This window comes from Falco cherrug, chromosome 12 (assembly GCF_023634085.1).
Source record: "Falco cherrug isolate bFalChe1 chromosome 12, bFalChe1.pri, whole genome shotgun sequence".
Lineage (NCBI taxonomy): Eukaryota > Metazoa > Chordata > Aves > Falconiformes > Falconidae > Falco > Falco cherrug.
In genome coordinates, this window is record NC_073708.1 from 24,195,294 (window position 1) to 24,218,550 (window position 23,257).

The following is a 23,257-nucleotide window of genomic DNA, read 5'->3' on the forward strand; positions in this document are numbered from 1 at the left end:
CAGCTTTAAGGAAACCAGGAATTATGCTTCAATAAAAATTCAGCCACGCAAATATTCTGCTATAAAAAGCGGCATAAACATATAACTCTCCAACTTCCAGAATCACGTACACGAGGCAAAGGGAAATGATATAAAAATAACTAGGTTTTTGTTTACATCTCAGATTTACAACAGCAATTCCAGAAACTAAGTTCTTCCACAGAGGCATTGATTTAATTAGCCTGCATAGCATGCTTTATTCGTATTCAGACCTCTGACGTACACTGATAAAAAAGAAACAAATACACCACGGACACACACAAAATAGTTTCCTAAACTTTTTCTATGCCCAGGTGCAGGTAAGAATTCTCAAAACACGCTTTCATGGGCTCTTCCTTACATGCAAATGATCCTTTTTTAATATCTACAAACTACGTATGTTTTTAATTAAAAAATGTGACTGGATCGATTGGATCATATATTCTTGCAAACCAGCCAAAAATCAGATACAAACTGAAGCCCTGAAGGAACTTCTGGAAGTACAAACCATACTGCAGAACAGTTCCACTTCTGGCAAGAAGAATCACCTCTCCTTTCGAAATGAAGCTAGAAGTGACAGCAGTGCATAAAAACATGCTGTCATTCAGCACTAAAATAACTACATTAATGAACAGTACTCAGAAATCATAAAAAAAATGCGACTGGCAAAAATCTCAGCTTAGCAAGTAATCACAGAATTATAAAGTAACAGCAGAGCACTTGCTTCTTACTTTTTGATAACTGCTAATCTCAATTTTGGGTCTTACTATTCAACTGGATGACGAATTAGTTCCTCAGATATGTGAACACTGGATTCTCTTCAGGGCACAAACAATGGCAGGGAGGGGGACATTTTTCCTTAAGGTGACAAGCAAGACTACTAAGAATTTAGTAGTTCTCATACACTTTTTTTCTACTTTATTTTGATCCACATTAGTGCAGGCTTCGGCTGCTTGTCCTTCTTCACGTTAGGCTTAAAAGCCAAAACATCCCAGAATTTTGGGAACAAGTATTTAACCAAGAGTGTAAGAAGCTATTATCCACTTCTAGAGACAACATGCAAGTTCAAGTCAGTGCCAATCTGTAAGGAATGCTTCTGAGGCTCATCATTTTTTCTCCTCATAACTTCGTCTAATTTTCCATACCCATGCTCTACTCAGCCTGCAGCAAGCAGGGATCAACAATTTGGACCAGCAAACTTACACTCAGAAATCTGATCAGCCTTTGCAAAGACAGGGCCCCAATGTCTTCCACTTTTGCACACTGAAGCTGTCCTCGACTCTCCCATGCGCACAGCACAAAATTGGTTGTGGCCTCAAATCACTACAGTGCAGCACAGCTTCCCATAATCCCCATTAATTTCAAGTGTTTGGATACTGAATAGCTTGGTTCAGCTTTCACCTCTTCACCATACAGTAAATTTTCAGGCAATGACCAATGATGAAAAACACTCATCAGCTACATGTCAACATATCTGGAAACCTTAGGAAACAGCAGTATCCTAAGATACCCAAGACCTGGGTACTTCCATTGAGACTTTAATTAACATTTATGGCCAGTCTTCTTACTGTAATTGCAGGAGGAGCCAAAATCATCAGCAGGTATGCAGGCATGTGGCAGGCAAGAGACTGAAGCCTTCCAGAAGTCCTGAATGGAATCTGCAAGTCACCTCCACTGTAGACACGTGTTTTTGTTTAGGAAAAATTAAGAACTCAAAGGACAGAAAGAGCATCAAAGCAAAACCAGCCTTTGCGTTGTTGTGCTGCAGTCTGCTATGAGCTTTCAGTCACTCAAAGATGCATGCTCAGTACTAGATATCTTTCTCAGAGATGCACAAGTTCATATCCTTGTATCCACACACCATTCTCATATGTACAAGTTCATATTGTTGCATCCACTGCCCTCGAGATGGTAAATCAATCAGTTACAAATTCAAAACACAGAAATGAAGGAACAGGTAAAGTGACAGACTCTTTTGCAGCAGGTTACTCAACTGTGCTTCAGCTCTGGTATTTGGCATTTCTGCTGTTTGTGGCACTCTTGACTTACAGGTTCATCATATCTTTATAAAGCCACTATTTAGCAGAGCAGTATTACCTTGGTTTATTACCATAACCTGTCATTCAGAAAACTAACTCTTCTTTATGGAAAAAATTGTCATTAAAAAATGAAGAAGCCGCTCACACACAGCAGCCCAATCAACTCATATGTTTTACAGCAGATCATTTGCAAAAGATAGTTGTCATGCTTTTAAACTGTTTAGGAGAAATGGAAGCAGTTAGTCTTTGGAATGATCACCTTCTAAAAGGTAATTACTTTTCTACTGTGAAAAGTAAGCTATTTGAAGAACTATAGAAGATTATACTCCTGTATGATATTTGCATTTTGCTGGAACCTGAAAGTGCTGACCAAAGCTGTACATATGGGTAACAAAAACACAATTCTTATTCCAGAATTTAATTTTTTTTGGCCCTCAGGTGGCCAAACTGGAAGTGGAGAGCAGCGAACAAATGCAAGGACTAAAGAAACATGAACATTGCTTTTTCTCCTTTATCCAGAGTAATATGGACCCAAGAAAGCCCAGATGACACTGCTGTTTCTGCACCAGAACTGGCTCCTTCTGAGTCCTTCTGGCACTTCCACAGTGTGCCCTGAGCCCCCACTTGCTAGCTCAGGAGCTGCTCTGTCTTCCCAGCTATATCACTGCCAGCCCAGCCTGGCCCCAGCAGCACTCGCATGTTAGCTCAGGTGCACTGCAATAAGCTGTGCCAGACTCGAGCCAGCATTTGTAAAACCAGTTCATGCGCACGCAAGGAATGCCCATCTACAAATCTGATCATGTACGCTCAGGAGTAGTGGCTTGTTAATGCAAAAGAAAACATATTTCATTTTTCATTGTACGACCAGTGCTTTTGTATGAAAAACGAGAATTAGTACAGTGGTAAGAAATCAGAGACAGTGAAGTGATAAGAATAGCAGCACACAACAATGTTAACACACAATAAACTATACAATAATACCTTTAAATACTACTGGCATCTGACATGAAGAAATAAAAGTGCTGAAACTAAAAATCCAGGTTTAAACACGATCTGTAGCTCATGCTGTATGTGTTAGATTAGCTGCTTCCTGCAGGTCATTTTAACAAGTAACTATTCTGACTCTAAATATAGGAAAGTTAATAATTAAATACCCTGTACTCAGAGCAGCATTCTACATTTACACTACTGACATAAACATTCATGGGTTATGCCCTTATGAGACAGAACAGTAATATTGTGTTAATTTTAAAAAGTGAAGAAAATACGAGAGACAAACATTAAGTGGACTTCTCAAGACCGCAAAGAAGGGAGATCTCTTTCTATATTAATTACACAACATTCTTAATGTAAACAGGTGATAGCCCATCAATTCACATGTTAAATTTTACCCTATCCAGCACTAGATCACCTGTAGAACAAGAAAACTCTTCCTCTGTAAATACAAACGTTGCTTATTTCAAGGGTCCTTTACAACCATCAAAAAGATTAACACTTTGGGTTTTTCCAAAGACAAGAATAGATTACTGAGAAGTAAGGTCGGAGAACTTTTCTGCAAACCCTTTAAGTCAATAGTTGCCCAGGACATGAGAAGTCAATGTTTCACCCCAGGCATGAGGTTATCCCTGTCACATTATGAAAGCCTGGAATCTACATAACATCCGTAGTATCACAGTCCCTTATTTTCAGTTGACAAACATCAAAGGGCATAGCAAAAAAAATGCCGAAGACTACTTTTCTTCTGGTTGCTTTCTTCATATAATAATGTAAATCAGAAAACACACAGAAACCTACATTCTAGAGCTACACTGTCATGGGGTACATCTAAACCAAACACATGCAAGAGACTTATTCCTTAAATCTTAAATATATACTATTTCCTCAAAGGGTAAGATATAGAAAAGCATAACCAGCAAGCACTAATGTGTCTCACTGATCTATCCCCTCAATAGCCAGAGGCTACTTTTAGCTACACTGACAACAAAAGAATCTAAATTCTATAAATCAATGTCTCAACATTTTGTTTAGAAGAGTTACAGAAGAGAACCAGAATGTAATCATTTGCTAGCACAGTGGCTCCAGAGGTCTAGGACCAACTGCAAGAATGGAGTTGAACGTGGGAAGGGTCCATTATTCTTTCAATAGTGTCTGCTGCTGCAAAATAGGTGCCTGCATACTTTTTCTACTGGAAGAGCTTAAGTCTTCAGTAGCTTCTTGGTCTGGGAAAATGGCAAGCACCCAAATGCTAACCCAGGGATCTACGAAGGAGATCTACCTGAAGAACAATATTTTTCAAGTGGCCTTAGAAGTGAAAAACGGCCATAAAGAAAAGTCTCATTCCCAAGGGATTTTATTCCTTCTGTCCGGCTGCTGTTCATCAGGTGCCGTTCCCTGCACACATCCCCAGCACATTCTAATGCAAGAGTGGAGAGAGGGCCTCTCTGAAAATAATCACACTTGCTGAAAGACTTGCCCTGCATAAATATCTCTAACAACAGTACAAACAGAAATCAGACTTCTTGCCTGATACTTTAGTTGAAATTTATGGCACTGCTGGCTGTGATTCTGTTATTACTATTCTACCTGGCTAAGGCTCAAAGTCACAGAAGTGGGAATTTCAGAGGTATATTCAGAAATGATGTAGCTCGTTTCAGGAAAAAAAACAACAAAAAAATTACACCTAGTTCTACAAATGCTGTACCAATGCGTTAGTGAACAAAATATATTACACATATATGTATACATGTATGAACACACGTACCACAGAGATGGGACAGAGAAGTTAGGGACACACATGGCCTCTGAAATGATATTTAATGTTAGTCCTTGGGAATAATAAAGCAAAGGGGGGGCAAATATCAAAGGAAATACTGAAAGACAGTCTCTTGTGCTCTTGCAAATATCACCAGCTGCTGGAAGATTTATATGCAGAAAAACTAGAAGCTGAGCTTTAACTTAAATTTCCCTTGCTTTCTTACTGGTTTGCTTCCAACCCTTGGAGTTTAATTAAAGTCCGTCAGCCAATTTTTTTTCTGTCTGAAGGCCCTAAATTGCTCCCCTTTAAAATCTCTCTATATTGTCTGACCCAGATTTTTCAAAATCTTCAGCCTCCACTCACCCCCTCCCACCAACAGGTCTGTTTAAAAGGTTACACAATTTCATGATGATCGACCCAAATAATACCAGCAGTTGTTGCCAGCTAATATGCAGGTACATGTAAGTTACACTTAGAATGAGTAATTGTGCAAGATAAAGCATTCTGCATTGCCAGTTCACATATCAAGATCTAAGAACTACCTCCTCTTAACAGAGTATATCCTACATAGAGTCCTGTAAGAAATCTCTAAGACAAGTGGATAAAAAGTTTTACTGCTTGTAAAAAGAATCTCTATCTAATCTTCTCTAGCTGGGGAAATGGTGCAATAAATTTGATGAAGAAAGGAAGGATTTAAAGCCAGAGAAAATTAGGATTTCTCAAAGCAGAAACATAGAGGACATGCTGCCCTTAGGAATAGATCTCTGCTATTTACTTGATCTACTGGAAGAACTCCCGGGGAGCATGTCTTAGCAAGAGAAAGGAAAGTTTGCTATGCTCTTCATTTCCTGTGTAATTCCAGAAACTGCCAGCACAATGCTGTTTGGGGAGAACCACACTACGGCTATTCAAGAGGGAATTCAGCATTGTATTCTGAATGAATGGAAACATTTTGAAAGATATATATTTGCTGCAAGTAAAGCAGAACATGATCCCGATAAGAATTGTGGGCCCACATATACCTTCAACCAGCTAACTGTGTATTCTGACTCCTTCCATTAGGACTTCCACAATATTCTTAGCAGTGCTAAACATTACAGTAAATCATCCAGGTTAGAGTTCACAGTAGCCATGAAGTAAGTGTAATAAATCAGCACTAAAAATATTATGCAACTACAGCTCAGCTGATAGCAAGTGTAGCTAATTTTAATGGAGAGGCTATCACTTCTATGTATCCCTGCAAGTTAGTGATTTGGGATCTCAATGACCAGGATGAAAGAAAGGCTCTTCAAAGCCCAGGTTTCTTAGAATAAACTGGATGAATGGTTCCTTGCAAAAATCCCAAGGGTATTTCCCTCCAGCCCACTGCTAGGCATGACAACGTACAGGATTAATAAAACCACCAGAAACACAGAACAGTAAGGGAACCACAACCTTTGGCTGGGTTCATGAGCCAGGACCTCAGCCCCAAGCAGAATCAGGCCTTTTAACTGAAGAGGAACAGTCACATGCCTCATTTCACCCTTACTTTGCTTTAAACTAGGTCGTTTCCTCCCCCCCATAGTCCACATTGGCTGATAAATTCCCCAACGGCGGGTGTTAACTAACTCCGCATTCCAGTCTGCTCTGCGTCATGGAGTTCCACATCCCGCTGATGAGGAACACATGGCGGACATGTGGTAGGGGAGAGCCTGACAGCGCTCACACAAGCAGGGATAACTCCTCTGACCTTTGGCTTTTTTTCCTCTCTGTACCATCGCAACTGCACAATAAGGAGTCTGTGCCCCTCTGTTGCGTACTGGTCATTCTGGGATCACCAGGCACAAGCTGAAACGCTAAGATTTCAGCAGGCAGCTACACTGAATTCCCACCATGGCTGAAAACATACACTGAAAGCAAATAATTGATCATTCTGTGTGTCTCCCCTAACCAAACCATTCAGAGGAACTTTAGATCATATAGGTTACACCTAGATCAATCGGGGTAAAATAAGTTACAAAAACAACTGGTGATGGCTACATTTCCCATCAAATCTGTGAAACCAATTAACTCACAACATTGCTAAAAAATACACAGTGGCAACTGTACTAAAGTATTAAGACACCTTTCTAAAACAGACCATTTGTCGTCTTTTTCAAGACCCAAGCCTGGCTCAGAGTAACAATGAGATTCAGCTTCAGTGTTGTCCAACCTGATGACTCATCCAGAGCACTGCATTTACCAAGTCACATGGACTCGAGGGTGTCCAAGCAATACAGTCATCCCTCCCTCCTTCGGAACCTCTGAAAAGCAAAACCGAATCCCAGGCTAAGTGCTGGTCTGAGACTGCAGCAGACAGACAAGACAAATGACAATCCGCACAACATACATTTACTGACAATTAGAAACCAAATGCTGAGCACCACACTCTGCTTTTAGTCTTACACATACTGTAATGCTGGCAAGAATCTTGCAGCAAAATTAAATCTGTTGCCAATAAGTCTTTCTATAGCTACATTCAATAGAAGTTCCTGCTAATATCCCAGATTCAAAAACTCATGCCTCTTACCTGTACAAGCTGTCAAGACATGGCAGGACCTGGATATGCTGTACATTCCTTTCAACCCCCCTCCAATGAATGAGCAAAATAACACAGCAGCAGAAAACCACAATAAAATCCCGTGGAAGCAAGAGTATTAAAATCGGTAATAGCAGCATGTTCTTTAAAATATGAAGTCAATGTCTCACTTACTGCTTTGATAGTATGTTCACATTTATTGTACAAGCATAACATACAAAAGCACCAAATTAAAATATTTTCCTTATATTTGACTACATCCATGTTAGAAATAATAAATCATTTTAAAAATACTCTGTTTCTGAAGCTGAAGGCTACCCTCATCCCCAATATATTTACAGAAAAAGCAGAGCAAGTTGAGCAAAGTTTAAACTCATAATAAAAAGGGCAAACTTTCTGAGAAAATTAATGCCTTTTATTTACAGCAGCTACTCTTAGTGAACTGAGAAAATTCTAAACAGGCACACAAGACCTCCAATAGCATCTTGAGAACATCTACTCTCAACTCATGGCTCAAACAACAACTTAGAGGCCAATATCTTTTTCTGATATGTTCAGCAAAATCCTCTTTTGTAAAGAAGTATGATTAAAGCTACATCAACATTTTTAAAGTGTGGTTATAGTCTGAGAAGTTAAGTGTGTAAAAATCACACCCTCTTATTCAATAGTCCTAGTCCCCCTGTTTTGATTCACAGTCAGATCTGCTTGCTTTACTGGTAAAATAACTTTTTACAACTTTCTAAATTCCTACTAGTACTGTGAAACCAATTCAATTCTGGGAAGGGGAACCAGATTCTTTTCTGGTTTGTGCATCTGCAAAAGGTTTATTACCTAAATCAACACATACAATTTCTATTTTTGTGATGGACAAGCCAAAAAGAACCTGACTTATTTTCTGGGTGCTAGTCCAAAAATTTTATTTTTATGTGTGACAATAGCAGATCTGAAATAACAGGAAAGACATGCAGATCTACACACCACTCTCTGAAAGTCACATGGCGGGGGGGGGGGGGGGGGGGGGGGCGGGCAGGGGGGAAGATATACCCAACATCTTTCCATGGCATTCTTCAAAATACCACTTGAATTCAAAAGGAAACTTAGTAACAGGTTTTCTAATAGCGAAAACTACTGATTTTTCCAACATGGGACCATCACCAAAGCTAATACATATAGATTCATCCTGTAGACAGCTGAGCCCAGCAGAGTTTTTGCTCCTGGTCTGTCCTGAGTTGCTCCTCAGGATTCTCCTACGGAGTTAGGTTATTGCATCCCTCCCTTCCCTGCCAGTGGCACTGCTTGTGGGGACCACTCCCTAATGCATAAAGTATAAAGAACCAAGTTATCAAAGTCCTGCTGATTAATCTATTAAACATAATGAAACTCATTTTGACACATGTGGCTTATGAAGCACTCGATCATACACCCAGCTGGGGCAAGCTGGAGGTGGTGGTCCCCTTCATCAGCACAGCTGGATCTGAAAAAGGACATCTGCCCATCATCTAGTTTAGGATGCTTTACACAGTGGAACATCTCCTTATGTCTGTGTCATTCCCAGCCTTTCTCACAGAGTAGATTTTAAATGAAAAAAAACCCAAAAGAACCACCATACGAGTGGCAGAGTATTTTAGAGATGCCAATTCCCCAAGGAGTGCAGTTTCAGAGAACAGAAACACTAAGGAAGTTGCAGGGTGTTTATATACGATCCACTTATTTAAAACAAATTATCAGCAGAAAAAAAAAAAAAAGGCAATATCCCAAGGCAACAGAAAGGAAATCAAGTGTATCAAAGCTATTCCTGAACTCCCATTACCTACCTACTTGGCAACACCGACTTTTAAAATTATACTACACAGTTCATTTTTAGTCTCATGATGCAAGGGTAAAAGGAAGAAAAATTCCCCCATCTTACCCCCCTCTTTTTATTAAAGTATCTTAAAAACAGATCTGTATTGTTACTTCAAGGTTACTAATGTTAGTACTGTATATATTTATAGATGAGGTATTCCTTTCTGTCTGAAGCACATGAGGTAATAAGTAGCTGGAATTGTCACGGTGATTTATTAACATATTCTCTAGGAGAAGCCCTGCACCTGCGTCTGTGCAGACAGAACACCCACGAAGGCTGAACTCACCCTTACACAGCCCACAAGATCTTAAAAGGAAATGCTCCAAATTTAGACCTGCTCCAACAGGTGTCTTTTACTGTCTCACTTTGCATGACCGTAAATATCAGAGGTGGAGCAAAAAGGCTCCCTGTCCATTGTAATCGTGCTTTGAAAACAAATACTTTTGCCCCCTCCGAAAGCAAAGGAGGCAGCTATGGAATTCTCATCATTTCCTCACTCCTTCATCCTGTCAAGATCCAAGTCAGAGAGATGTCACCAGCAAAACCAGACTCCAGGGATGAGCACATAACTTTATTTTTTTCTCTTCAAAGGGCCCTGTTGGCTTCAAAACTTCCCCAAACTGTATTTCTTTCATTCTCGTATCTCATCTTGCAACTATTTGCCAAAGTGAATGACATGCACAGGCTGTTCATGGCTTTTTATAAGCTCTCATTACCCAAACAGGGAACCATTTCCTTGAAAATGTTTCCCCCAGCAGCATTAGTCTCTCTAGGCACCACCAATAAATTAGTCTCCTGCCCTACCCTGATGCACACCAAAACGTGCCTGAATGGATCTGGATGGATGTATTTGATACTGTTTTGCACTTGTTTACTGGAGAGAGGATGCTACCTGTGGGACTTGTCATTAGGGTGATTAACAGCACCGGGGGGGTGGGGGGAAGGATGGAAAGCTTTGCCCAGAGGAGCAGAATCCAGACTCCTTTCTGTGGCGTAACAAGGAGAGGCATTCTCAAAACCAGAATGGCTATCCACAACTCACAAAACCCCAAAACAAATCAAAACAACAAATCTGGAAAAGAAATCCTAACCAAAATGAGAATAAGAATAACAGGTTATACCACAAACCTAGAAATCCTATTAAAATGTTTCATTCTGAAACACTCTATTACAAAATGCCTGAGTCAAGAGCAAATAAATATTTAATACTCAACAGGTACTCAGGAGAATGTGTGTTTTCCCTTGTCCCTCCCCACCAGCTGCTCTTTTATGGCAGGAAAGTGAAGAGCGTGAAATCCAATGATAGGAGGAAGGCAAAGGTCAGGAAAAAGGTTTTTCTTCAAGGATTTAAATTAGCGTTCTACAGCTTTGGATGTTTTGTCAACAACTTCCCTCCTGTGAGGAGGGGAAGCCAAAGGTCTTTTGAACCATTTCTGTATGGGATCTAGATTTTTACCAGTAACAAGATTCCTATCTTTAAAGAAAAGCTAATCTTCCCTCTTCCCATTCCTTTCACCACTCCCTCCTTGTCCCCTCCTTCCACCTCCCTCCTTAAAAAGGGAGAGAAAAAAGAAAATAGAAAAAGAAAAGGATCTGAAGAGCAGAACAAGCACAGAACGAGTTCTAGAGTTCATGTAACAAGACCACTATAGCCCTTCAAAGGGACCATTAAAAGCAAAACAAACAAAAGAAACACCCTCAAGATGTCTATTGTATTTTACAGAGGAACAAATGAGTGTACTGGAAATTCTCCCATCTTGCCACAAAGCCTGTTGTTTCATCAAAACAAAGTCCAGAGATCAAGAAACGGCCAACATGGTAGCTGAAAGGCAGTCACTTCCAGTTATCCATGAAGATGGCGAGATTGGGCTTGCTCCCCCCCCCCCCCCCTTGCTTTACTATGATGTATTAAAAAAAAAAAAAAAAAGAAGACTTCAAAGATCATTTTAAGTGTTGCTTTTGTTTCTCACATGAGAAACTCAGGGCTTCAGCAGGTCTAGACAACACAGTGGTTAAAACATCATTAGCTGCCAACACTTTGTCTTCCTAGAGCTCCCACAGTTGTTGCTACCCTGAAATTGCCTCATCTGAAAATACTTGACAATTTCCATATACTGTTTTGCTTCCCTCAGAGCTTCTCCAAGATGGCAGCTGTAAAACAGAGAGAGCGCACAAGTACCCACAGCAAGCAGTTCCAGATGTCAGAGGCTTACCCAGGTGGATACTGGCCCAATGCTTCTGCGTGATGCTTCAAAGCATCTTAATTTTTTGCCCTTCTTTTTAACACTTAGCAGATCTTTTCTCCTTGTGCTTCCAGACTACCATATCATTTATGGGCTTTACTTGAAGGGTAGCTAACACTTTACATTACCTTTCATAGCTGTGCATATGGAAATCTAAGAAAGACAGGGAGACACAGATTTTTATCCCATCTGTATATCACCAACACTACATTTACCAAACACAAAACAGTTATGCTCAAGAAGATCTGCTGAAGACAATGTAACTGAACAGGTGTTCCTAAAAGCAACATTTGGCCTGCAGGATAAAGCCTGATTAATTTAGCTATAGGGTAACAGGAATGAGAATCCTCTGGTTAGATGAACCTGTAAAATCAGAGGTCAACTAAGATCACACATGTTACAGCAATTTCTAAGTTGTTATACCACAGCCATGCTAGTGCTAGGAGAAAACCATAAAGACAAGCCCACGACTAACAACAGATAAAAATATTCCTCTCTAGCCCTACATAGATCTATTAGCCTTTGTTTGTGCAAAACCACCGAATGCAACAGTGCTGAACTTCCTACACTACGCAGATCAGCCTATATAGAACCATACAGAAGGCTTGTCTGCAGTTTGGTCCCTGCCATGCCCAAGAAAAACCCATGAGAGCCCCACTGGAGGAAACGTGCTGGGACAGGCTCTTTCCATCACAGCAGTTAACAGGCTCACTCTTGACTACCTTCCTTCAAGGGTAATCCTTAAACTTAGGCAGAAGAGCATTCATCTTTCCATGGGCATACAGCACCTCCCTCGCATCTGGTAGCGGGATGTTCAAGGAAAGATTACACCTAGCTGTGGCCTACAGCACACACCAGAGGCATTTTCACAGAAGAGATTTATCTGAGAGCAGACCCCAGATGTCCGCATCCTTAACTGACAGGGTTCACATGGATGAATTTCCCAGCTCTCAGATGGCTGCCCCACAGGTGTCTAATCTCACAGAGGTGAAAGTCTGTCAGCCTGGGACAGACTACAAAGGCTGGCCTCTCAAGGAGCCAGCAGAGCTTTCTACAGAAGATGCCAGACAACGTGTGTCTGAGAAAACTAAAACCACTGCTGAGAACAGCGTAAAGAGCAACAAGCCATCTTTCCTTCTTCTACTAATGGATATGAATTACACTGTGCAGGAAGCTCGCTAGTCTTGCGTATTTAATAAGTTCATCCAAGTCCCCAGTGCAGTTTAATGGTGGATATAAACATGGATTCTCTAATGAATCCTTTTGGGCCCGCAAAGATAGCTGAGGTTCTGTACCTTATATGCAGAAGAGTGCCATGAAATCCTGAGGGCCTAGCTCAGATAGTCTGTAAATCCATTTGGGACTTTGCCAATGAGACTAGCATTTCATTTATGGACGTAGGTCTACCATTTCTGAATCTAAACTGTTATCTGAGCTATAATACTGGCTTCATTTCAAGGAGTTACCTTTGCACCCATTCCTTTTCTGTCCCTGGAATTTTTCACAATAAAGGTATCAGACAAGCCTATCAGCTGGTTGTAATGATGTAATGAATAATAAAATACTGCTCCCTGAATATTGCAGAAGCTGCTTTTCCTCCTCCCTTCTCATCCTACTTGGTCTTTAACCATCACTCCTAGTACACAGCTATTTTCCCCCATCCCACGTTCAGCTTCTGTAACAAGGACTCATAAGCTTACTTCTGAAGGATGGATCTTTTAATGACAAGTTCTTCATCCAAGTCAGCTTCATTAGCCATGAAGAGCAATCTTTTTCCTGTGTCATCCACTCCAATGAAGTCACGCTGCTCCACTGAAGTAGAAAATCAAACACAATCATTATATAACCCTGTCTTAATGCAGGCTGGAAAGACAAATGGGACCACCAACCACCCCCGAAATATGAAATACTAGGTTTCAGACTAACCCAGCAAATCAGTGAATTTACGAAAGTTACCCACAATATTTATTAACTTATTTTCAGTCAGGGTAGTTGATACACAGCATAACATTCACAACTCTGGCCCTGCAAGCTTTTTGCATCCTTTTTATGAAAATGCCAACTACAAGTCCTGACACGCAACACTCCCATGTTGAGCTGTGCTTTCCTTCTGTCTCTCTCTCTTTTTAAAAACTGGTACCTGAATTTACACAACAACAAACCCAAGGCAAGCAGAGAGTTCTTCAAAGTCCAACTGCTTCTTCCCCATCGTAAATCACTCATTAGAATCAGGTGGTCTGGAGAGGATTATTATTTCAGTTAAGACATAACTACTTTACAACTGATCTCCTATTTCAAATAAATACTGATAGCAATAGAAAACTTAAATCACATACACAAAAACACATAAAAGTATAGATTCTAACACTCCTACCGCTGATGTTTCTGGGTGGGTTAACTTGCTTTAAAGACCTATTTATAAAACCGCCACCCAAGAGAATACCTCATAGTCACATATATTATTGTGGCAATTCCCACCTCCTGCAATCACTGACTGTGTATCAATAGTGACTTTGGTCTACTGACATGTAAAGCACTTGTTTTTGAACAGTTTTCCACAACATCTGAATGCAGTGGTGGGAGCTTATTGTAACTTGCACTTTGTAGTATAAGCCATCACTCTGGTGGCAACCATCATTACAGGAACACAGACTGTACAAGAATGCCATGGTACACTTTGAACAAAACCTTCTTTTCTCCCACTAAATACTATTATTTTGGGCCAAACTGGCAAATACTCAATCTCCTAAGTTCTAAGCTTTTAACCACACTGGAGTAACAGCATGCTCTTTAAGTAGTTAATTCTCTAAGATCTTTTCTCAGCCAAACTATTTTAACCCCATTTTCCCCAGTTCAGCCCCATTTTTTATTTTACCTTTTCCTTCAGAGTTACTATAGCAATAGCTATCAAAATAGAGTCAAATCTACGCACCTGTTGAAAGTTCTCCTATTGGGAGTCTTTGATCCAAGTGATCAAACATACCCTCTTTACGAATCCCCCCCATCCCTTCTCAGAAATTAATAATACAGCAAAGAAGTACAAAAATAGGCCTGAACATGTAACTTCATAAGAAATTAAGTACGTTTAGGATAAAGCTCACTTGCTGTACGAATTCAGAAATAAGTCTTGAAAGCAGTGCTGAAACTCATGCGAAGGAGGGGTGATGAAGTTTGAGAGTAGGGACTAATCAATCATTGCCACTGCCACCTAACTGGGATCTCCTGACAGGCTAGAAACACAACAGTGACAAGTTTTCCTCCATCAAGCTACTTCTCTCAAAGTTCAGGTCTCGGCTGCCCATTTCTGACTGTTCCCACAGTAACACAACATATTACACTGCTATAGCAAAGCTCTACGTAAGAAGAAAAAAGGAAAAAAGGAAACTTGATGACAACAAGAGCAGGTACATGGTACATGCCACCAAACCGGTTTCTCTCACTTGTGTGGATAGGTGAGAAACAGACAGCAAAACCCTGTGGGAGCACTATTTTTTTAAATTTTTTTTTTTTTTGTAGCAGATGCCAGGTCAGGTTTTTCCCTGTATGCTGGCAATAAACAGCATTACTTTTGTAATTTAGAAAAGACGAAACTTATGACTAAAATCAGTCATACTCAGAGATACACGAGTGCTGTTTCAAATCATACTGGCATTAATTACTAAGGAGTAAATAAGCAGAACGACAAACACAACTTGTTTACAAACTCACTGCAAGATAAGTATGAGAAAAAAACATTAAGGCTGCAGTGATGGTAACTACAAAATTGTTTAAAGTATAAAAATGGAATGCAGGATGTGGTTTTCCTCCTCAAAACAGATAAATAAGGATCTGACATAGCTATTGCCATTTATTAATTACCTTAGAAATTAGATCCCCACCAATTTTAAGGGCTTTAAAGACCTAAAGAAATCATGACAACACAAAAGAATGGAAGTTGAGCAATTCAGAGATGAGAAGAAATAATTTTCAGTCAGATTTTCTAAAATGCTTTTTAATCAAATGTAATTAATTGACACTTGCGAAAAAGACACCTTTGTTAAAGATTCACTATCCCCACCCTTTCAATTAAAGGGAGAGAATTCACACGATGCAGCCTGCAAGACCACCAAGAGGTCTTCTGGCAAACACAGGGAATACCAGTGATGACATGCCTGCTGCTTTCAAGACAAGAAAAACAAGCAGACAAGAGTCACCATCCCCATCTTTTCTGCCTTTCTTTATACACAGAAAGGTTCAGACACTCTTTTCCACTCAGTCCCTTGCAGGTCATCTTTAAGCACATGGCTCCATTCTGGGTGTCTGAACTCCTGACACTCTGTTTATTTGGGTTACTAACATTCACTAGCACTCTGCCTTTTTATCTTTTATTGCCATGCCTCTTATTAATCAATTAAAAAAGCCAATGAGATTATTATTGCCAACATAAAAAAATATAAAAACCAATGAACTTCACTCTGCAACTTGCAGCTGAGTAATGTCAAGCATTTCAAGAAACCACCAGTATGAATTGATAACTGCTTAACACTGAAATTCATGTTAATTTAAAAACTGTTCCTTCTACCACAGTTCTTGAATGTTCAATAATATTGCAAAAGCAACAACTTTATATCAGATTCCATGACACATGTGAAATAAAAGTCTTGCTCCTTCTCAAAAAGTGAATGAATTTGTAGGAACCGTGAAACAATAAATAAAGCTGCAGATGTATCTAGTGGCTTGTCAGGACTAAGGATCCATTTCAAACACTTGAACAGTACAGTGCAAGTACATAGAAGCATGTATATGTCACATTTAGAGAAGGCGCTGATAATGCCACATACTATGAAAAGCTGCCTAGCACATTCCATGTTAGTATCTTGTCCTCAGTTGCTTATAAGCTTCATCACATTTAACTGTTTGGAATGAAATTTCCAATGCCAGGTGCCTGGCTTAAGAGGAATGCTTGGAAAATTCAGTGAGAACAGTTCAGCTGCTTCTAAGGCTAAAGAAAAAAAAAAAAGTGTTTAGTATAAGCTTAAATGGTTAGGTGGCCCTTCCCTTGAAAAGCTCTGGTATTCCACTTCTTCAGAGAAGCAGCATGACATTCAGTAAGCGCTGCTAACCTGTGTATCAGGAGTGTACTTTTTGCCATCTGACTCCACTATAAATCTTTGAAAAACTGCAGTTTCATGTGCTCTTTCAAGACTTTTACTTTTGCTGCAAATTTTTTTACACGTTATTCTTAAAGAAAGGTTGTTTCAATTCCTCAGTTCCTAGAACTGATCAAACAGCAGGTGACATATAAGGTCTTCTGTAACCATGAGGTGGTACAAGCAAAGCACACAAGCCATGAGACTCCACAGCCACGCTGTGATGACTGCTCCAGGGGAAAAAGCTTGATGTGCTGTTTTTGCAACCTGTTTTTTACAAGGAAATAAAACTCATAAGCTCACAAGGGTGAGAGGAAAGAAAAGCATAAAAATGAGGACTCTGCAAAACAAGCTGGAAGGAGGGGGGAAAGCAGTCCCTGAAAACTGGTAGAAATTGGGACTGCCTGTGAAAGGACACTGGACCACAGAGACAGGAATCAGAAGAGAAGGAAAAAGGGTGATTATTGGCAAATAAATGAAGCAGGTTGAGATGAGAAGTCAGAAGCGGAACAGGGAATGGGACTGGTAGTGAAAGAAAAGAGTAATATAAGAGAAAGAGATGCTGGACTCTTGACAAAGATCCTTGAAGCCCAAGACTTAGCAAAGAATAAGAATGGAGGCTGGTGGTGGCAAGAAGCCAGCATGGGAAAAGAAATAGGGATGAGCTAGGACTATGCTGACAGCAACAGGACGCATTCAGTCAAGTAGAAATGAAAGGCAGGAGGGTCTGATACTCCCTAAAACGTACTGCCCCTCTCCAGAACCTGGAGAAAAACGCTGAATTCCTGTCTTGGCACTCCCCTGTTTTCAGCAAATGATTGAGAAAGGTCTGGTAGAGTTCATGTCTCATCCAAGGCAGTTCATAGAGAACAACTTACTAGTGCTATCCATGACAGCTCAAGCTGAGTAGTTTTGAGTAGGAGACCTTAGCATCAAGACCCACAGAAAGACACTGTGGGTGTCAAATCACTTCCACATAATGGAATTTTAATGTTTTCAAGTTTCGTCTTTCACAGATCTGAGAAATCACACACAAATTTTAACAAGTCACATAGGAAGAGTTATGCTATGGAAGTCAAGCACACAGACATTAAAAACCAAGTGAATTAAGAATGTATGTGCAACCTGATGTGTTTACAATTGTGAAGAATCTTCAGATGATCTTGTTTATCCTCATAGACCTCCTCATCCTCGCTCTGTGCTCAGAGCTCACATACTGGGCAGCTCTATGATGTTTAACCACCAACCCACTAGTTTATAACTCCTGAAAGCTCAACTCTGTGGCTGTAGTAGTGCTCTTGACAATGTTTTATGTGCCATTATCACTTAGATTGCTTTTTCAAAAATAGAGGATTCAGAGCTGTTTGAGAGTCCAAGTCCTAAATGCTTTCAGCCCTACTAACCTTACACTTTGCTCCAGAAAATCTTTTCATGCAGAGTCTAAGCAGCTTTCTTTTAAAAACACATTTCCTCCACTTTCAGACACACACGTAGTCCAACTGTTGGCTTGCATTTCACTCCCCTCTCAAACAGTTTGAAGCTATGCTTTCTTATTCATATTACTGTAATGCCTCTGAGCTTTAATCATGGACCAGGACCCACTAAGCTGGCAATAATCAAGCCTCAGCAATTTAACAGATATCATTAAAAGAAAATGTGAGGTATGGTATGGGAATAACTGTATGGTATTTAGTACTTTTAGCATATAAGTAAAATGGGGATAATAGCCCTGCCCTGCCTTACAGCAGTGTTGTGAGAATAGATACACTGAAGATTACAAGGTACTAAGATATTATGGTAAGAGGGACAAGATAAGCATCTAACCAAGTCCTTGAAATCAGTGGGAATTTTGCCTAGCAAAAGGCTCCTGCATGTGATCTCAGAAGAGTAATTCAGTACATACCACAAGAGGGGAGAGTTTCTAGAAGTATTTGTTACTCACCTAATGCTGGTCCCTACAGTAAGTGGTAGAATTCCCAGCTACAATTTGGCTGATGCTTAGCACTCTTGAAAAACCTAACGGTTTTAATGTTCATATGTAACAAAAATTTAGGGTTTGATCCAAAACTCACTGAAGTCACCTGGAGCTTTTCCCTTAACTCTTGTGAGCTTTGGATCAGAGCCTGCAAGATTACACGAGTCTAATACTTAATTCTGAGCTGGAAAAAAAGAAGTCACACCCCCACCAGGGAATCTAAGGAAAAATAGGGTATCTGTAGCTTTTTTATTTCTTTCGCTCTGGGACTGATAACTAAACATATCATACATACCAGTGGTTTCACTATAATTTATTAATAAATAAATGTATGTATTCCTATCTACATACCTGGCTTTTTTTTCCCTTTCTGTCCTGGTACCATTTCTGTGGGTTCATGAGTTTTCTTCATCAGCATGGAGAGAGTAGCATCATGTGTCCGAAAGAGATCCACAACTTTATATAAATCAACATCTGTGATCAGATCGCAGCTCAACACCAAGACATCCGTCTGTCAAAGAAGAAAAAAAAACCCAAACCCTTTCAGAGATACAAATGACCACATATGGATTAGCATTTGAGGACTCAACAACAAAACCACTCATAACTTTTTCCTTTTTTTAAAAAAATTAATTTTATTTGGTTTTTACTTTAAAAAACACAGGGTCCATACTTTTCCGAAAATCATTACTGGGTTTCGCCAGTTCACTTTTCTTGAGTCCTGCTGTTACTAAATTAGTTATTTAGTTAATGCTTATCCAGCTCTGGACTATAAAGAATATGTGACCATCTAAACTGCCATCATCTGCTCCTAAGGGAAGGAACCTGGACACAGAAGCCACGGCTTTCAAGACTGCCATGAAATTCTGCAGTATTTACAACTGCTACTTTTAGTTACATAATGATGTAGAAAAGAAATCTTTCTGAAGAAATCTTTTTTAGCTGACTTTGCATCTGGCTACAAACCGCTGGAAAAGATATTTAAACTATGTTATTTTACTGGAGGGAAAAAAAAGCAAAGACTATCTAGGATGTGATTTACTCAGTAATTGCACTGCGATGGTGGGCTCAGTTTAGAAATACATTTCCTAAAACCAGCAAGACCATATTAAAGAAAAAAAAAAAAAAAAAGAAAAAGAAAAAAAGAGGAAGTTAGGTCCTATTTAATTTTGATCTCAAAGGATTCCAAAGTGCCTCACAAAGTATTTAAGAGAACTGTGCATATATCACAGAAACATTGTCACATATTGAGCGAGACCTAGCAGCTTCATTAACCATGCACACTATCAATATACTCTTACTTAGAAACAATTTTCTGTATTTCACGTGGGTTGTGGAATATACTGCCAAAAATCTACTAGTTCAGCAATTATCTTCATTTAAACTAATCCTAACATAATATTTGTGCAGCATGGCCTACAGAAAAGCAGCAAGTTTCCACTTTATTTTTTGTTAATGATCAACCTTCTAAAGAAGATAGTGTTTCTTTCTTGACATTTACCATTTTCACTTTTTGTGCTACCATCTACTGTGGTAAGTCCCCCTGCAGAGCATGACATGGCTTCTTAGTTTTGTCTTTTAAAAAGACATTATTAAATAACGATAGGCACGAGAAAATACTTGGTAAAACCAGTATTAACTCATGGAGGATCAGTAATTCTACTTTTTCATTAAAAGCGAACCAGTTTAGCATTGACCTTTTTTAACAGAAAGACTTATTATAGAAAGGTTTGCTTTACAGACTATCTAATACTAGCAGATTCCACACTGTAGGTAAGACTAACTGAGGTCTGGTATGTACATTATTTGACAGGTTCTCCTACAAATGCTAGCCAATTTCTTGTGTTTACCAATAAGTCATTGGAATTCATCACATCACAAACCGTTAGAACTGCTGATTTGGCATGCTGTGCAAAAGGTCAAGCTCTTCAGTTTCCATTTGATTTCTCCCCACTTTACTGAGAAACACCTGGCTGCTTTACAGGAAGGAACAATGTGCAGGTTGAGAATTTTACACATTCAAAACCTGACTTGCATCACCCCTTTTAACGTATTTTCAAAATGTGTATTTTATATTACAGTTTTGCCCAGAAGTGCTTTAATTATCACTTCCTTAAAACAAACAACATGCACATATTGGGACACCACCCCCACCCCCCCCCAACCTAAACAACCTAAACCACTAAAGCAAGCTGCCCTGCTCCAACGTTCCAGTGTGTACAAAGAAAGTAAGAAAAAAATTCAACTTGGTATGGAAGTAAATCTCCAGCTTCATAACTGTAAATAGTGAAGAAATATATATTAAATATCCTGGGAAAGCCTGCAAAATTTTCAGATATTTTATTTTTACAAGAGCACAACTGAGTTACAGTATTTGCACAAAAGGCCAAAAGGTATCCAAGGCGCACATAAACAGACCTGTACTTTTCAAACTCAGTTTGTAGAAGGAAGAGATCACCAGCTTCAAATCTAAATGCATTCACTCCAGTGGTGGAAATAAGAAATAATAATAAAAAGAGAGAAACAGACAGACCAATGGATTTATCCTAAGGAACAAGTATCTAGACTTGTAAAACAAACCTTGTAATTATTTCACATTTTACTAAATGCTTTAATCTGTCACTATAACAAAAATCCAACAAGCATTTCATGGTTGTGAACCGGCTCCTGGGTTTTTTCTCCTCACTATAAGACAAGCTTTTTGCAAAAACTGAATGCAAGACCCCTGAGGAGCATACGGGAACAGAACCACCAAATGTCTGGTTGCCATCTGTTCTACCCATTTACTCTCCCAATATGTAAATAAACGTCAGTGAGCGCAGGGACCAGTGAAACACACAGTTGCTCTGTAAAGCCCACATTTCTGCCTCTCCTCCTGATGAGCAGAGCAGTGGCCTCAGAAGCACGCTGAGAATACACCATGAAAGGCTCTTTTGGGACTTGACAGCCTCCCCTTTGAAACACAGCCCCCCCCCCCCCCCCCCCCCCCCCCCCCAATAAAGCCCTCACTGTCTAATGGATGCACTTTTTTTCCAGTGTACAACTCCTGAACGAATAAACTAATGGCTGAATGAAAAAATAAACTATCCTAGAACCCTAGCAGAAGTGTGTGTTTTTCTTTACGTTTTTAGGGTGGGTGTAGAAGAAAGAAAATAAATGGTAGAGCTTGTGGGTTTTGTACATATATACATGCCAAATAAATAAAGTGCACCTTTCCCAATGAGCCACTGATACAAAGAGAAGTACGTACTTACTACATGCACTCATGTGCTAACAAGGGGTATGTGAACATACTTGACTTCATGAATTATGCAAACACCTAAGTACACACACATATACATTTCTTAATAAACTACATGTAACAATGATTACATCAACCCCAAACTATTATACAAACAGATGATAAGAATCAACATGAACTGATTAAAAAAACCCAGCAAGCACACACCCCAAGCAGAACCACTTGCAAAGGCAGAAAAACACATGCACAAATGCACACTCAACACCCATTACAACCACAGGAAGGACACGGAAAGGGTCTTAACTCAAGGAGGACCATCTAATGGATGGGACATGAAACAAATGCTTGGAATTTCTGGCATTTTCCTGCTCTGCCAAACTTGGTATGTGCCATTTTGTTTACTACTTTTATGACACAGAGAAGCCCTTGTTACAGGCCAGGGCTCTACCACAGAAGCTGCTGAACAGACCAGGTGAAAATACCATCAAGCATAATAAAAGAGAACAACAAATTACTTTGGGTTGGGGAACACAAGAAAACACTACAGTGCTACCCAGGTGCAGGTACAGCAGACCTAGCTTGCAGGCAGCACAGCTTACAGTTTTTTCTGAGCATCACAGGAGTCACAGAAAAGAGAAGAACATGACACTCCTTGGAAGAGTCACTTGGGCCTCTGTAATCCCACTTAACCTCCAATTTTCAATTTACGCGCTCAAGTTCAGAATTTAGACTTGGCTGCTGATCAATGGAGAAAAATGAGGTTCTGCAGAGATCATTCTACCTATGATCTAGTTTCAAGAAGATGTTTCTTTGGTCCTACTGACCATGGATGGAGCCCTGGGCTTCCAGTCTAGCTATCATGGAACACTGAGTGTTCAGTCAAATCAAGTATGGAAACACGGCACTTAAGACCTCCAGATCTCTGCTCTCCTTTTCTATAACACTGGCTAATGGCACTTCACCATCAAACGTTTCCAAACTGTGAAATGCTCACATATTATGAGATAACTTACATATTCAATCTGGATAAACGCAGCACTGTAACATAAAACATCAAGAGATTCATATAAAATAGAGAAAAAAATAGTAAAGAAAAAACCCTCAAAACTAGCATGTCAACAATTATATTGAACCCAGCACAATATGGAAAATCTACACAAAAACAAGACCAAAAAGCAGAATGTTTCAAGAACTGAGTTCAAGACAACCAATTTAAAAATAGAAAACATGTTTTCAATGGAACTAATTCATACCACAGATCAAAAGATGGATACAATTATATGGTGTAATATACCAGCATAAATAAAAAGCCTTAGACTTTCTCACACCCTGCACACAAAAGACAATGCTAAAAACTCTTTCATATTCAGCAATAATTGCTGGATCCCTTCCGTTCAAACAGGAGATATCAAGGTTACCGCAGATAGCTGGCAGCAAATGATTCATTTTTAATG

At 39.6% G+C, this 23,257-nt stretch overlaps 1 protein-coding gene across 2 annotated transcripts in view; it reads right to left on the bottom strand.

Annotated features, from left to right (window-relative positions):
- EIF2B3 (eukaryotic translation initiation factor 2B subunit gamma) overlaps positions 1–23,257 on the bottom strand; it is a 102,281-nt gene that overhangs the window by 63,448 nt on the left and 15,576 nt on the right. For both annotated transcript variants that reach the window (XM_055725018.1, XM_055725017.1), the window contains exons 4-5: positions 18,914–19,073; positions 13,159–13,270 (exon numbers count right to left, since the gene is read on the bottom strand). In XM_055725018.1, coding sequence (XP_055580993.1) covers positions 13,159–13,270; positions 18,914–19,073 — 272 coding nt within the window. The remainder of the gene's footprint in view (positions 1–13,158; positions 13,271–18,913; positions 19,074–23,257) is intronic.